The 17,189-nt window shown below is 48.5% G+C and overlaps 1 protein-coding gene and 1 non-coding gene across 3 annotated transcripts in view; both read left to right on the forward strand.

Moving 5' to 3' along the window:
- Positions 1-17,189, forward strand: part of SEC24D (SEC24 homolog D, COPII coat complex component) — a 102,753-nt gene that overhangs the window by 66,610 nt on the left and 18,954 nt on the right. For both annotated transcript variants that reach the window (XM_038769146.1, XM_038769147.1), the window contains 6 exons: positions 387-502; positions 6,458-6,582; positions 10,339-10,530; positions 11,785-11,878; positions 15,880-15,996; positions 16,688-16,858. In XM_038769146.1, the coding sequence (XP_038625074.1) occupies positions 387-502; positions 6,458-6,582; positions 10,339-10,530; positions 11,785-11,878; positions 15,880-15,996; positions 16,688-16,858 (815 nt within the window). The remainder of the gene's footprint in view (positions 1-386; positions 503-6,457; positions 6,583-10,338; positions 10,531-11,784; positions 11,879-15,879; positions 15,997-16,687; positions 16,859-17,189) is intronic.
- On the forward strand, positions 9,946-10,083 carry LOC119947766. The gene has a single exon (XR_005456563.1). It is a non-coding gene; the product is annotated as a small nucleolar RNA SNORA7 (small nucleolar RNA).

Below are 17,189 nucleotides of genomic sequence, written 5' to 3' on the forward strand. Positions count from 1 at the left end.
CTGTGATCCCCATGCGGGACAGGGACTGTGTCCAACCTAATTAACTTGTATCTACCCCAGCACTTAGAACAGTGTTTGACACATAGTAAGCATTTAACAAATACCTTAAAAAAATGAAAAAAATAATAGCTGTTTCCAGGAGCCTCACCAAGTGCTCCCCTCCCTCCAAGGTGTGGCGAGTCAGAGACTTCTCCACAGCCAAAAATGTTTTTCCTTTCCCAAATTCCCTCCAATGCAATGTACGGTTTCATGTGCAGGATATTCAGGGTTTTATAGCCCTTTCTCTAGCCAGCCTCCTCCCTCTCCCAATAAATTTTGGGGCCCTGTAAAATCGTCTGTGTTCTGAGAACAGGAAAACTCTTTCTCCCCCATTTGTGTTTCATTAGTCCCGCCGTTCTACTTCCAACATCTGGATCACGTGGGCCGGAGACTGGACCACTATGAGAAGCCCGAGCTGTCTCTAGGATCGTACGAATTCGTCGCGACTCTGGATTACTGCAGAGTAAGTATTCCCGCCTTTTGAAATGCTTCTCAGTCTGTGGCAAAGCACCGAAAATCGTTTTCCCATGTGGAGGCTCTCAGGATGATTGGGTATCACCCCATCACTGGGAGCCCGAGAGCATGATCCCGGCCACATTGACTGTAGGGAATGTCCAGAACCCACCGCTCACTCTTTATCCCGAAGTCCTTCGGCATCGTCTCCATTCAGAAGTCCCCCTTAGCTCCCGGCCACTTGTCCTGCTCAGCAGGTCAGTCAGTGGTACTTAGCATGCGCTTACTCTGTGCTCTACACTGTACTAAGCACCTGGGAGCATGCACTATCCCTGCCCTCAAGGAACTGACAGTCCAACGGCGGGGGAGACAGACACTAAAATAAATTGTAGCCAGGAAGATGTAAAGGAATATGTAAAATGAGTATATAGGTGCTGCAGGGGGTTATGAGAGTTTAAACGGTGTACAAGTGTTGAAGTGTTGAAATGGCATTTGAGGATGTGAGAAATAAATCGGGTAGGGCCTTCTGGAGTTGATGTAATTTCAGAAAGGGCTTGAAGAGGCCTGCCAGGTGTGAAGGGGGGAAGAGGGGAGAGCATGAGAACCAGGCACAGTGAGGAGGTTAATTTGAGAGGCTCAAAGAGTGTGAGCTGAGGTGAAGTGGGAGAAGAGAGAGGATAAGTCTGTGGGAGAGAGCTGATTGAGAAGAGATGGAGACCAAGAACCGGGACAACCACAGTTAGAGAGCAGGGAGGCAGAGGATCCCTGCTTCCTCTCTCTCCACGGATCTGTGTGTTCCTGGGTGGCAGACAGGAATCCATGTCCGGGAGGTGAGTTGGGCAGGGAGCGGAGGTGAGGGTGAGGGTGGGTCTGCTTTGGGGCTAAATCCAGACTTTCCCTGGCAGCAAGGCCTTTGGTGCACAGATTCTGTTTGAACCCAAACAGAGGAGGGTGTGGGTCCAGGCAGGAGCTGCTTGCCTCTGTCATGCCACAGTGATTCTCTCTAGTTCAGTGAGAGGGTGGTCCCTTAAAACCCAGCCTCACCACCGCCTGCCCTCTTTTAAGGCACAGCCCCTGGGGGCCACTGAGCACTATAGTTTGAATTTTGTTTGTTCAGTTCAAATGTGATAAGCGCGTGCTGCCCTTCTTCCCAGAATCAATCAATCAATCATTGATATTTATTAGGCACTTACTGTGTGCAGCACATTATTAAGCCCTAGGACAGTAGGTAGATCCAGTCCTAACCTCAAGGAGCTTGCAATCTAGGCGGGGAGACGGATGATGTTAAAATAAACTATATGTAGGGGAAGCCACTGAGTATAAGGATATGCACGTAAATGCCGAAGGGCTTGGATTGTCAGAGTGCTTAGGGGGTAGAGACCCGACTGTACAGGTGACACAGAAGGAAGGGAGACGAGGGTGAGGAGATGAGAGGTTAATCAGAGAAGGCTCCTTGGATGAGGTATGGTTTTAGTAGGGCTTTGAAGATGGTCACCTGTGAAGGGGGAGGGAGTTCCAGGCCAGAGGGAGGACATGAGCAAGGAGGCAATGGTGAGCATGAGGAAATCAAAGCACAATAAGTCAGTTGGTATTAGAGGAGCAAAGTGTTGGACAGGGTGACTTGTAGAGGGAGGGGAGCGTGGTTAGGTAGGAGGGAGAGCCGATCGAGTGCCCTAAAGCTGATGGTGAGGATTTCCTCTGTGATCCAGTGATAGATGGGCAACCAGCGGAGGTTTTCTGAGGAGTGTGGAGGCGTACGCAGAACGAGTTTTGAGAAAAACATTCCAGGTCACAGAGTGCAGTATGGACTGGAGAGGGAAGAGGCTGGATCCAGGCAGGGAGCTCAGCGAGGAGGCTGATGTAGACACACTCCCGACCCGCCTCAGGCAGAGGCGATTGAGCTGGCTGGCTGGCTGATTCCCAACCTCTCGGAGCAGACCCTGCCCCTCAGGTGTCTGGCCTCCGTCTGTTCCTCTGCTTCTTGAGTGTTTTCCCTGGCGAAACTGCAGAGTCCATTCAGCTCCTGGTGATGGCTGGTTTAAAGCTGCCCTCAAGTGGGCCTGGAGGGAGTGGGCATTTAGCTATGGGAGTGACTGTATTTTATACATATTTTATACCGAGTTCCTGATAATCATTTGAGGATCCGTGGCTCTCATGGCTGTAGAGTTAATGTGTAATAATAATAATGATCATAATAACTATGTTATTTGTTAAGTGCTTGCTTTGTTCCAAGCACTAGAGTAAATACAAGATAATCAGGTCAGACACGGTTCTTGTTCCACATGGGGCTGTCTGTCTAATGAGGAGGGAGAACAGGTCTTTAATCCCCATTTTACAGATGAGGCACAGAGAGGTCAGGTGATTTGGAGGTAACAGAGCATCAAGTTGGGAGCCAGGATTAAAGCCTATGTCTCCTAATTCCCAAGCCCCGGCTCTTTCCATTAGGCCACGCTGCCTCTCTCGGCACACTGGGGGACCCGCTGTAAGGTAGCGGAGCGGCGGTAACTCATCACGGGAAATCCATTCACATCTGTGGTGGCAGAAACCCAGGCCCAGGGTCTCTCAGCGACCAGCTGCCCGCCCAAGAGACGGAATTCTCTTCATACTGCAGCATTGGTTTAAAAGTAGGAATAGAATCAAGTCTATTCTGGGAACCGGAGGTCCATTATCTGCTAACGTTCCCCCCCACCACGTCCCCCTTCCTGGAAGGGTCCCAGATATGTGACTGATGGGAAATCTCCCCCATCCGGCAGCAGGCCAGAGAAGTGAAGACCGACATTTTCAGGCCATCTGGGAAGTCCAGTCTCCAGTTTACGAGTCCAAGTCGGGCTCACCAAGTGCTGTAAATAAGAGGAGCGGCCCAAGGGTCTTTGAGTGCAGTCGGACCGTAACCGGCCAGGGAAGAGGGCTTTTAACATGCTGGCGAGACCCTGAGCTAGTGGAAAGACAAAGCTGTCTGGGATAGCGAGAGGCCGGTGCCCGGTCCGTGGCCTTGCTGAGCCCTGAAGCCACCAGATCTGTGGCAGAGGAACCCGGTCCGTGGGGGCCCCAGGGGCCCCAGTCTCTATGGGTTTCCAGCTGTCGGGAGTGAAGTTCATGCTTTCGGGGACTCCTTCCACCCCAGCTTTTTGGGCTGGGCTCCCAACTTTGCTCATCCCAGTTCTCCACAAGATCTCTAAGTGGTGCCAAAAAGATCCAAAATCAACTCGGGGAAGCCTGTCTTCTCACCACTTCCCAGGCCCTCCCATCTGCCCCGTACCCAGAGTCCCAACTCTTTTATCCCCAACCTCAAAATGGGAAGTTGGTGCCTGGAGCCTGAAGAGCACTGGCCCCTTCAGAGCCTCCACCTGGGGGTCCAAATTTCCGCTGGAAAGCACCCTGCCACACTCCTTTTACTTGCTATGTGCCAGGTGCTGTTCTAAGCACTGAGGTAGATACAAGATAATCAGGTTGGACACCGTCCATGTCCCACGTGGGGCTCACGGTCTTCAGCCTCATTTTACAGATGAGGGAATCGAGGCATAGAGAAGTAAAGTGACTTGCCCAAGGTTACACGGCAGACAAATGACAAAGGCGGGATTAGAACCCAGGTTCTTCTGATTCCCAGGCCTTTGCTCTATCTTCTGGTTTTCTGGTCCTATCCTTTTCATCCACCCACCCCGATTGTTTCATCCCTGGAAAATAGATCTGCCTTCAAGGAGTCCGGCAGGTTGGTCCAAGTCCCCGGGCCCAGGGCCCGAGGAGCTAGATGGGAGGCGAGGGAGAATCGTCCTCAAGAGGAAAATGCGGCTCCCCACCCTGATCCCTGGGGTCAGCACCATCGGCTCCATTACTGGTGGGATGTGCCGGGGTGTATGTGATCTCCTCTAAATTTCACACACTGGCCCCTCAGCCCCTCTGCAAGATGGCTAAAGCCGGTCTCCTTACGGCCTCCTTATGTCGTGGGTGGTCACCCCGAAAAGTAGGTCTTAAGCTCCTTTAGGACCCACACCTATACTGCTGATGAGTGGATAAATTATTTTCAGTTTCTTTCATATGATTTTAGTCCTTATTATTTTAAGAGTAATTGACAGCTGATACTTTGTGGGGAGGCAGTGTGGCCTAGTGTTACCGATTTGTACTCCCCCAGCGCTTAGTTCAGTGCTCTACACACAGTAAGCACTCAATAAATACGATTGAATGAAAGGGCATGAAACCGGGAGTTGGGAAACCTAGGTTCAAGTCCCAGCTCTGCCGGTTGCTTGCTATGTGACCCTGGGGAAGTCATGTAACTTCTCTGTGCCTCAGTTTCCTCAACTGTAAAATGGGAGCAGAATGTGTGTTCTCTCTTCCCCTTAGACTGGGAACCCCATGTGGGAAAGGGACGGTTCCAATCTGATTACCTTAGGTTGTGTTTGTATGAGTTTGTATTTGCTAAATATTTTAAAGAGTGAAAAGAAGCATTTCCTTTATCGCAAGACAGAAGTGACCAGAAATTACAAAACATTCTAACCAGAAACAGCTGCTTTATGCTATTGTCCCTGTTAGGCGGATGAGGGAAAAACCAGGCCGTACATAAATCTGAAATTAACCCAGGTCTCTGATAATGCGCTACAGGCTTTTGAAAAGTGGGGAATTAAGAATTTTGAGCTTGTGAGTGCCAAGTAGAGAATTTCAGAATGGCTGATCAAGGTCCAGTTCCTCCCATTTTGAAGAAGCCGGAGGGAACTCAGGGTGATTGAAAATTTGTTCTGGGAAGAAAGAAGTGGGTTTTTTTTTTTCCTGGGAGTTGGTTGGTTGAATGCCGGGAAGGCTCAGCTTGTTACCAGTTCTAATTGCTCAGGCTTGAGAAATGGTCAGACTCTCCGTGGACACGGGGTGGATCACTTAGTCCATCAAGGGTATTGCTTGAGCCCTACTGTGTGCAAGAGCACTGTACTTGGTGTTGGAGAGCGTACAAGACAACAGAGTTGGTAAGCATGATTCCCTGCCCTCGGGGAACTGACAATGTAATGGAGGCAACAGATATTAAAATAAGGATCGGATTCCTTTATAGACAGAAAAGTGGAGGGGAAGGGGCTGGGATTGCTGCCCAAAACTCTCCGTCGGACCCTTGAATGGTCTCGAAATGGGGCTGCCCCCAGTTGCTCTATGGGGCCAGCTTGGGGAGCCTCTGGAAAGAAAGTCTTGGGGTTCACTCATTCTGTCGTATTTATTGAGCACTTACTGTGTGCAGAGCACTGAACTAAGCACTTGGGAAAGTAGAATATAACAATAAACAGTGACAGTCCCTGCCCATAACGAGCTCACAGTCTAGAGTGGGGGCGACAGACATCAATACAAATAAATAAAATCACAGAAACGTACGTCAGTGCTTTGGGGCAAGGAGCGGGGAAGAGCAAAGGGAGCAAGTCAGGGTGATGCAGAAGGGTGTGGGAGATGAGGAAAAGTGGGGTTTAGTCAGGGGAGGCCTCTTGGAGGAGATGGGCCTTCAGTAAGGCTTTGAAGATGGGGAGAGTGGCTGTCTGTTGGATTAGAGGAGGGAGGGCATTCCAGGCCAGAGGTAGGGTGTAGGCTAGGGGTTAGTGGCGAGCCAGGCAACATCGAGCATATCGAGGCAAAATCTGCATACAGTAAGCGCCCAGTAAATACGACGGAATGAATGAATGAGTGGTGGAGCCAGGATTAGAACCCAGGTCCTTCTTACTCCCAGGCCTGTGCTCTATTCACTAGGCCACGCTGCTTCTCGCCAGATCAGTGAATTCAGGGCTGAGTCTAGGTCATCCACAAAAGAAAAAAAAAATCAGCATTTTGGAGGCAGCAGGAAGCCACATCCTGTGGCAATATTTTACTCCGTTGACAGCCCCTTTTAAAATGCTAAATGAAACATCTGATGGCCCACAAAGTTTGGCTAGGTCTTCTCATTCTAAAGTTTGTGGACTGTTTTGTTGTATTTATCTAATCTGCCCCTCTTTGCTCCCTGCAGAAAAATACGCCTCCAAACCCACCAGCGTATATCTTCATGATCGACGTGTCGTATAGTAATATAAAGAATGGCCTTGTGAAGCTCATCTGTGAGGAACTAAAGACTGTGCTGGAAAGACTTCCAAAGTAAGAAGAATCCACTGAGTTTACTCACTTTTTTCCTCTCAGACAAATTCATCAAGAGCATTTTTTGAGTGCCTTCTGAGGGCGGAGCCCCATACCAGAGCAATTCATCAGTTAGTGGTGATATCGACTAAGCCTTTATTATGGTGCTACGCCCTGGTTCAATACACTGGAGGTCAAAGACCAGATCCCTGCCTTCAAGGAGCTTAGGTTTGAAAACCGTTGTGTACTACTCCCCCTTAGAGTAACCCTGAGCCACCTTTTGAGAGAGAAGGCAGTGGTTAGTTGTGTGTAAATAAAACCCTGACCACACTTTTAAGATTGTTAGTACTAGGATAATCAGATCGGTATTTGAACAGATAAACCTTACAAGGAACAAACAAATGGAATGTCACACACAGAGTAGCTGTGGGAAGCGAGCTGGGATGTCGATTTTGTGTCCTCCTAAAGGGAGGCTGCCTGGGGGAACCTGACCTGACAGTGAACGCTGGCATCACGGCTAGGCGGGTCGAGCTGGGGGCCTGTGTCGTTCACCGTGCCCGCCCAAGGAGCATCGTTTTCCCGGCTTCCAGCCGCTTCCCAAGCAGACCTGGACCCTGTGGGTGCCTAGTCCTGGAGCACCCGTATGGAGCCTATGGCTCTGCCCTGGTCCACATGGGGGTCGGTGGGGCGGGTCGTAGCCGCCCGGCTCTGACTCTTGTCTGCTGCGTGACCTTGGCCAAGTCCCTTCACTTATCTGGGCTTCACTTCCTTCATCTGTTAAAAACAAGGGGATTGAGACTGTGAGCCCCATGGGGGGCAGGGATTGTGTCCAACCCACTTACCTTGTATAAAAATAATAATAATAATGATAGTATTTTTAAACCCTTACAATGTGCCAGGCACCGCACTACGCGTTGGGGTGGGTACAGGCAAATTGGGTTGGACACGGTCCCTGTCCCACGTGGGGCTCTCAGTCTCAGTACCCTTTTTACAGATGAGGTAACTGAGGCCCAGAGAAGTGAAGGGACTTACCCAAGGTCACACAGCAGACAAGTGGTGCAGTTGGGATTAGAACCCATGTTCCCTGAACCCTTGACCTTCTGACCTTGTATCTATCCCAGCTCTTAGTACATTCCTCTTTTACAAATGAGGATTAAGATTGTAAGCCCCACATGGGACAATGTGATTACCTTGTCTCTACTCCAGAGCTTAGAACAGTGCTTGGCACGTGGTAAGCGCTCAACAAATGCCATCATTATTATTATTATCATCATTATTAAGCACTTACTATGTACAGAGCACTCTGCTAGGCGCTAGGGTACACACAACACAATCATATCAGGTCCCTATTCCACATATCATTCACAGTCTGAGGGGGAGGGAAGAAAGACAACTCATCCCCGTTTTACCAATGAGGAAACGGAGGCACAGAGAAGTTAAGTGACTTGCTCAAAGCCACACAGCTGATAAGTGGCTGAGTCAGAATTAGAACCCATGACCCAGAGGTCCCTTGCCACTAAGCCAGAAGACCATTACTATTATTGGCATTGCCGGGTGATGGGTGAGGAGGAATTTTGAGGGAAGTAGAAAAGGGACCCCCATTCTTGATCCTGACTCAAGGGAGAGGGAGATTTTTCTCTGTTCAAAAAGCACATCGGGTTGTTTTGAGACGGAGTGCCAGGATGAGGGAGGCTTCAGGCAAATTGAAGTTGAGGAAGCCGTTGGAGCATTTTGTTCCACTCTTCCTTGTATGGCTCGAACTGGTTTTACAGCAAAGTTAGTCAGAGCCCATGGAGCCAGTCCTGAGGTGGGGTGAGAAGTTCTTTGCCCACCGAAGTTAGTTGTCAGGATGATTGAAATGGAACGGGCGCACAGAAGTTGTTTCTCTCACTGTTTTTGTGTAATTGCCCCTCCACTCTTGCATTCTTCCATTTTTTCAGTCAATCAATCAGTGGTACTTATGGGCAGGGCACTGTCTTTCCCTCCTCTTGTCTCTCTCACCTCTCTCTCACAGATTAGCCCAAATCACAAAACCTGTCAGTTTCCCTGGACTCTTGCTGTTTTCTCTTGATGTATTTGATTATTTTTTTTCCAGACGATCCAGGTAACGAGGCCTGCCCCCCTAGCAAAACTGTACGAAGTCAGATTGTCCTAACTACAGTGCCCCGGAATCACCATAACTTTACACCCCATTGCTGCCAATTAGATGGCTTTGACCTCAGATCAGTAGGAGAAATAACCCAAAGCGGCTCATGGTATTTCGCCCGCTTTCTTCCTGGCTTTTCAAACATCTCCCTCAGGAGCTCCCTGTATCTGAGCCAAAGTGTTGGGGGTTTTCTCTTGCTCTTTCCTTTTTTTTTCCTGTTGCTTTTTCTCTCCGGTCTCTCTCTTTTAAGACTTGTCTGGTTTTTCTGTGATTGCGCTCCCCTGCAACTCGATTCTCTTAAGTGATGACTTCTTGAATTCAGAAAGGGGGCCCCTAAAAAAGAGGGATCCCAAGTGGTTGGTGTTCAAAATCACAGATCAGCTTGGCGAAGCGGCAACACCCGCCCTTAGACATCTTTACCCCAGTCTTCTCGAGACAAGGGCCATCTCCCTGAGCCAGCAAATCAGACAGCAGAGGTGGGTGGGCAGTGATGGGGAGGCTTCAGTTCTCCTTGCATAGATGAGCCAAAGAACTGAGAAGTGCCGCTTAGGTTTTTGGAAAGGGTAGGTGACTCTTCTGGAACAGCCCACCGGGAAGATAATGGCCTGCATTTTTTTTTTCCAAGTAATGGACAAGGCTTGAGGTGGGAATAGGGGAGGAAGGGAGAAGTGGTGGTGGTGGGGTATCCATAACAGAACTAAATTTAGGATACTTGTTTGGGGGAAAAGCCCATCTTCACACACACATTTAAAACAACACAACACAAGCACATTCTATTTTAGAAAAGGGAACTGTAATCGTGAACCGTAGTTTGGAAGAGGCAGAAAGGGGTAGCTTCCCTCCACAACAACTGTAGAAGAAGCTGGAGGCTATTTAAAAATCTGCCTTATCAGAAACAGTGTGTGCCCACAGAATAGAAACAACCCCACAGGGTTGAACAAGAAGAATGCACTCATTTTAATTTAATTTCATTTCACAGGTTGCTGAAATCCCTTTTTTTCCCTCTGTCTGGTTTTGTTTTGGAAACATTTGTCCCCCCAGGAGATGGTTTCTCTTTATTTGCTCCATTACTATCCCATTAGTATTAATCACATCGTTAAAAGAATGAAACAAATGCTTAGCTTGGTAATGGAAAGTAACGTTGGGTCTTAAACCACAACTTCTGAGTTCTTTGTTTTGTTTAGAGTCTATAGTGTAAGCATCTATCACGTACAATTTCTGATGGCTACGTTGGGATACCCCTCTCAGGGTCACACCTGGAGAGTTTCCAGTACTTTACCAGTCTCGACTATGGGAGGGAGAGTCAAGCAGAGGCCTGTCCATTGCATTCCTAGCTTGGGCAGTGGCTAGCGAGTGGAAAGCAATCTGCTACAAGTCAAAATTCACCTGTGATGGGCAGCAGCGGCATGGGACAGAGACGAGGGCAGACACTCAAGTTCACTGTGCAGGAGGCGATGGTAAACCGCTTCCATATTATTATCAAGAAAACTCTGGATACCCTACCAGAATGATTGCAGATGGAAGTGGGGGGTTCTGAGATGTGTCCATGGCGTCGCTGTGGGTCGGAGGCGACTCGATGGCATAGGACAAGGTTCGCATAACGACCTCACGATATATCTCTTTATTCTCAGGGAGGAGCAAGAAGAGACTTCGGCCATTCGAGTGGGATTCGTCACCTATAACAAAGTTCTCCATTTCTTCAACGTGAAAGGCAACCTGGCCCAGCCTCAGATGATGGTGGTGACCGACGTTGGTGAAGTCTTTGTTCCCCTCCTAGACGGCTTCCTGGTCAACTATAAGGACTCCCAGGCGGTTATTCACAAGTAAAAATCAAAGATTTCATTAGGAAATATGAATTTGGTTGTTGCGGCTGTTAACTCCAGCGCTTAGAACAGTGCTTTGCACGTAGTAAGTGCTGAACAAATACCATCATTATTGTTATTATTACTCCTGGGCCTTGGAATGAATCACCGGCCGTTTTGTTTCCTTTTTAATGCCATTTGTTAAGTGCTTACTATGTGTCATACGCGGTTCTAAGCACAGGGGTAGGTGCAACGTAATCAGGTTGGACACAGTCCCTGTCCAGCATTGGGGCTCACAGTCTAAGTAGGAGGGAGAAGAGGAGAATTGAGGCATTGAGAAGTTAAGTGACTTGCCCAAGGTCACACAGCAAGCGTTCGGCGGAGGTGGTATTGGACAAGGTCCACCTTCTTTCCACTAGGCCATGCTGCTTCTGGCCCAGCCTGGGCGGGGGGCTTTGGTGAGTTGGGCTTGAACCCCGACCTTTGGCTGTCCTGGAGGCCTCCCCTCCGTGGGGAAAGCAATAGCCAAAAGGGAGGGACATCACCGCCGACTACCAGGATTTCTTCTTCCCTTTGGTAGCAAAGGAGGTGGAAAGGGGCCGGCGGGTCACATTCAATCATACTTATTGAGCGCTAATAATAATGGCATTTATTAAGCACTTACTATGTGCAAAGCACTGTTCTAAGCGCTGGGGTAGATACAAGGTAATCAAGTCGTCCCACGTGGGGCTTACAACTTAATCCCCATGACTGAGGCCCAGAGAAGTTATGTGACTTGCCCAAAGTCACACAGCTGACAAGTGGCGGAGCCGGGATTCGAACCCATGACCTCTGGCTCCCAAGCCCGGGCTCTTTCCGCTGAGCCACGCTGCTTCTCAGTGCTTGCATACAGAGCCCTGTACTAAGCACTTGGGAGACTACAGGACAATAATAAGCAGACACATTCCTTGCCCACAACGAGCTTACAGTGCAAGTAGCGTTGGGAACGCCGGACCAGCTGCCAAATATTGCCGCATCTTCCGGGCAATACATGGACTTGGGCTGTGTAAAGTGAGTCGGGGTGGGCAGAAATGACCTGAGAAACTAGGTAGTCCCAGAAGGACAACTCAGTTTACCTTCACCAACATACATACCTGATGGATGGGCGCGATGTGTTAGGAGGGAGGTTTAAAGGTCAGCAAGCCAGTGATTTCATTCCGGGTGGGTGGGGGCGGCGGGCACCTCTCCCCGTGTATTCTGACAACCCGCTCACCACTCTGCTCTCCTCTCTCGCAGCTTGTTGGATCAGATTCCAGAAATGTTTGCAGATACGAAGGACAACGAGACCGTCTTCGCTCCCATCATCCAGGCCGGCATGGAAGCCCTGAAGGTTAGCCCTGAGGTGGTGTCGGGGGGCAACGGACTCTCCCTGGAGCCTGAAACACTTGATGAGCGTCAGCATCGGGGCTGTCCGAAAGCTGGGCCAAGTTGGCTCCCAGCTGTCAGTCACAGAGCGGGGAGTAGCCTGCAGCCCCCGCCCGCTGGCCGCACTCCAGATTTTGGCGCCGGTAGCGAGCGGAGGGGGTGGCGAGTATGTTATCGTCGGCCCTGGGGGTCCAGAGCAGGGCGGGCAGCGGGGCGGCGGGACTGGGAGTGAGTTTGGCTGGCACACAGGTTGACGTGTCCTTAGATTTGCCACGTTCATCAGCCTCCAGGATGTGTGCCCCCACTAGGCAGAAGATATTTTGAGACTCAGAACAGATCAATCAATCAATCAATCGTATTTATTGAGCGCTTACTGTGTGCAGAGCACTGTACTAAGCGCTTGGGAAGTACAAGTTGGCAACATATAGAGACCGTCCCTACCCAACAGTGGGCTCACGGTCTAAAAGGGGGAGACGGAGAACAAAACCAAGCATACTAACAAAATAAAATAGAATAGATATGTACAAGTAAAATAAATAAATAAATAGAGTAATAAATATGTACAAACATATATACAGGTGCTGTGGGGAAGGGAAGGAGGTAAGCAGGAAGTATGGATTGAAGTGGGGAGAGACAAGAGGATGGGAGATCAGAGAGAAGGCCGATACAGTAGTCCAGATGGGCTAGGATGACAGCTTGAACGAGCAGGGTAGCGGTTCCTAGGACAGATGTTTCTAAAGTGGTGAAAAGGAAGGGAGGAAGCCTTCCCTCAGGTTGGATAGTAGAAGGAGTGATGGTTCGAAGCGGTGATGCATAGTCTCAGAGGGCGAGAACCTTCCACGGAACGCAAGACCCGGAGAAGCAGCCTGCCCTAGTGGATAGAGCAGGGGCCCGGGAAGTCAGAAGGTCATGGGTTCTAATCCTGGCTCTGCCACTTGACTGCTGCGTGACCTCAGGCGAGTCACTCCACTTCTCTGTTAAAGTTCTCTGTTTACAGTTACTTCATCCTCAAAACGGGGATTAAGACCGTGAGCTCCATGTGGGGACAGGGACTGTGCCCAGCCTGATTTAGCTGTATCTATCGCAGTGCTTGGCACATAGTAAGTGCCTAACAAATAGCATCAAAAAAAAAAATTCACCAGGATTCTGTTTTGGCAAAGGCTCTTTCCTAACCAGGGGGAACGCTGTACCTACAGCATCCTCTTCAGGACTTTAAAATCATCCTGTGTTGGCTTTCTGTATGGATAATTTATTTGTAGATGCAGGTAAACAAGTTGGGCAGATATGAGGTACAAATTTTGAAAAAATCTTACCGTCCCGGATCCCTGTGTCACCCTGGGACCCATGGGCAAGACGGCGCAAATTAAACCTGAACTATTCTATTTCAGATTTTTTTTAAGCTCATGGGTTGGGCAAATAGGGGAAAAAATGGTTTCCTCAGCATAATGAATCCTCAGTCACTTAGTAAAAAGGAGTGAAAATTTCATTTGTCTGTGGATTTCACAGAGATTATTTTCAAGCTTTACCCACCAAAAAGCATCTTTTTACTTTACATCAGGTAGCCGCCAAAGAAAGCCCATATATATAAGCTCAAAGGTAATAAAACATAAAGAGCATTAAGTAAGAGGACAGAGGAAAAGCCAAAAAAAAAAGAGGAGAAATCTATCCCCTAATGAAATTGCCCCAACAATAACAAGCCTAACTAAGTTTGGAGACTTCTTGTGTGTATTTATTCTGAAACCCCTTGAACTAGCCAAGTGAACTCTTCGGCATATTTCCTATTGAAAGTGCTTCCCTAGCCATAACAACTCATAATTTTACCAGTGCCTCTTGTTATTGCTCCAAAATCTAGCCCCCTCTAACTACCCTCCCGTCCAAGAGCAAACAGCCCCACTGATTAACTTGTTCAGGGCCCTGCCTCGTCTTGGTCCCCCAAACTCCATAGCCACAGTGAATACAGATAAAGCCAAAGCTTAGGTAGAACTTTTGGCAGGAGCTCTGTGGGAAAATGGTTTTTAGTAATTATGCTTAAAGCATTCCATATTTTTGGCAGTTTGGAGGAATTCCTAATCGCCCATAAAATGTACTCAAGTCTCCGGTTCAAAGCGATGAATAGGAGGAAGTTCAGAGCATTTGGCTCCTTCGGGAGCCACGGAGCCACCACTTTTATCACGTATCGAGGTGAAAGTCATAGCATGTGGTAGATCCAGAACTCGCTCAGCTCTCTGACAATAAGTTTCACATCGCTGCTCTAGCCCTGGAAGACTAAACACTCCAGGGCTCAGTCAGCTTCTTCAGATCCTCAAAATCTGCATTCCATTTATCCTCAGAATTGATAGAGCCCGCTCCCCATAACTCACTGTCCTTCGTCTTTGGATCCGATGCCGCCGATTGTGAGTCTCACGTGGGACAAGGTCCGTGGTCCTACCCATTTGTCTCGTATCTACTTCAGTGCTTGGCACGGGATAGCAACTGAAGCGCCATAATCATTATAGAAAATAAAATAAGTGACGGTACTTGTTAAGTGCTTACTATATGCCAAGCATTGGTCTAAGCTCTGGGTTAGATGCAAATTAATCAGGTTGGACCCAGTCCCTGTCCCACATGGGGCTCACACTCTTAATCATCATCATCAATCGTATTTATTGAGCGCTTACTATGTGCAGAGCACTTTACTAAGCGCTAATCCCCATTTTACAGATGAGGGGACTGAGACCCAGTGAAGTGGGCCCAAGGTCCCACAGCAGATGTGTCGTGGAGCTGGGATTACAACCCAGCGTCCTTCTGATTCCGAGATCTGTGCTCTTCCCTTCTAAGCCACGCTGCTTATGGTGCCAGAGTGGCTAAAAAGGCCAAAGCCGGACTGGCCCAGAGTCACCCCTCTTCTGGATACTTCTTTCAGTCTGCACTTTTGTACTGGAAAAAACATCTGTTAGGAAGAGATGGCAGGAAGATGTTCCTTTACAGACCCCTCGGACCAGAATCAATCAATATGTATCGAGTACTTACTGTGGGCAGAGCACCGTAGAAGGCACTTGGGAGAATCAAGCAGAGTTAGTGGACTTGATTCCTTCCCTCAAGGAGCTTGCAATCTAGCGGGGGAGACAGGCACTAAAATAAATTACAGGTAGAAAGAGCAACCAAGTATGAAGATGCAGACATACGTGCAGGGGGGAAGAAGGGGTGGTAACTGAGGGCTTAGAGTGGCAAGGACTCAAGCGCCCTATTCTTCGATCCCTCAAAACCATTCTTGAGTTTATCGAGTATGAGGCTGTTAGTAAAAATTCAATTAAATACAATTTAGTTGGACATTTTGAGTGCTTACGATGTGCAGAGCACTGTACTAAGTGCCTGGGAGAGTATAGTGTAACAATAAACAGACCCATTCCTTGCCCACAATGAGCTTAAAAAAAAATCTGAAATAGAATAGTTCAGGTTTAATTTGTGCCGTCTTGCCCATGGGTCCCAGGGTGACACAGGGATCCAGGACGGTAAGATTTTTTCAAAATTTATACCTCAAGAGTTAGGCAAACATAAACCCATTTGCCTAGGCCCTTGCCTCTCTTTGGGAACCGGAGTTTAGATTTCAGCTCTCCCTTATTAGGCATGAGTAAATTTCCAGCTCACTTTTCTTGCTTTAATATTGCTGCAGAAAAGATTAAGCTTGTACAATGCACAGGAATTCTGCGACCTTTCCTCTTAAAGTGTTCAAATGCCTGGTGGGGTCAGTGTGGTGACGGGGCAGGTGATCAGTCTTACCTGAATTAGATTAAGCTGTTCCTAGTTATTGCCAGGGGTTTCTTCGAGAAGGATTTTAGTGGTACCAAGTGATCACCGGCCTCCAAGTAAACGGAGTGTTAACTGTACATAGGAAGCAGACATTTGTGAACACACTGGTGTGAAAGGAACAGAAAGGCAGGAAACTTGGGGTCCACAGTAATAGCCCCCGCTGTTTCCATTTTCCAGGCAGCGGAGTGTGCTGGAAAACTGTTTATCTTCCATTCCTCCTTGCCGACGGCTGAGGCTCCAGGAAAGCTGAAGAACAGAGACGACAGGAAGTTGCTCAATACGGATAAAGAGAAGGTACAGCAGCTACTGTTTGGAACTCTTCTTTGGGATTTGTTCTTAAATCCTCTGCTTGGGGGGCCGAAAGCACCTCGACCATCTTCCTTTTGGCCTAACTCACATGACGCTTCTTCCTACCAAGGGAATGGAGAACCGCTCCTGTAAACGGGCAGAGGCTAAGTCCCTGTTCCCCAAATAATCTGCGGCATTTTGTTCCAATTTTCCTCTTCTCGTAATCTTTCGAGAATGGCATTTCGAGTGCCATTTAATTACTGGGCACAGCCTGAATGACGGGTACCTCAGTCACTCTCTGAACAACCTCGAGCTATAGCGAAGACCTGGAGTTGGTAGTGAACCCCGTGGCTCGACGTATTTAGGGATCTCGTTCTCCTCCCTTAGCGTGAGACTAAGCCGAGGTGATGCAGAAGGGAGAGGGAGTAGGAGAAATGAGGGCTTAGCGAGGGGAGGCCTTTTGGAGGAGATGGGAATTTAATAAGGCTTTGAAAGTGGAGAGTTTGGTGGTCTTTTGGGAATGAAGGGGGAGGGAGTTCCAGGCTGCGGGAAGCTCAGATGCAGGGAAGTCCGTTTGTTTTGGAGCTTCCTCGGGGCCGATATATTCCTTCAGTTAACGGGTGGTGATGTTCCTTTGCCTCTGGTTCAAGGAGAAATTGAAGCATTCCACTGGTGATGTTTTCATCATTCTTCTCAGGCACTTTTCCAGCCCCAGACAAATGTCTATGAGGCCCTGGCTAAGGACTGCGTGGCCAACGGTTGTTGTGTGGATCTGTTCCTCTTCCCCAGCCAGTTCGTGGATGTGGCGTCTATGGGTCTCGTGCCCTTGCTGACTGGAGGGTCGCTTTTCAAGTACAATAATTTCCAGGTAAGTGCCCACCTGTCAGTTGGTTGGATCCAGAAACAATGCCCTCGGTGGGCAAAGTGGAAGGTTAAGGAGAATGAACCAAGAGAAACAGGCATGTAAATCTGCCCCTTTAAAGTTAGTCAGAAAAAACAGTCCACGTTCACCAGATCCTTCCACTTCTTGTGCTCTTTCAAGTTGAGTAAATTGGGGAAATAGTTGGTGACAAAATGGAACAGATGGTTTTTATATCAATAAACTAGATAGTGATAAAGTGAGGGAAAGGCAAAATCCTAGTCCTTGAAATAACGGTTAAAATGTTTTTCTTGTGCTGATCAGTTGTGATTCTAAGGAA

This window comes from Tachyglossus aculeatus, chromosome X5, assembly GCF_015852505.1.
Source record: "Tachyglossus aculeatus isolate mTacAcu1 chromosome X5, mTacAcu1.pri, whole genome shotgun sequence".
In the NCBI taxonomy this organism is placed as follows: Eukaryota; Metazoa; Chordata; class Mammalia; order Monotremata; family Tachyglossidae; genus Tachyglossus; species Tachyglossus aculeatus.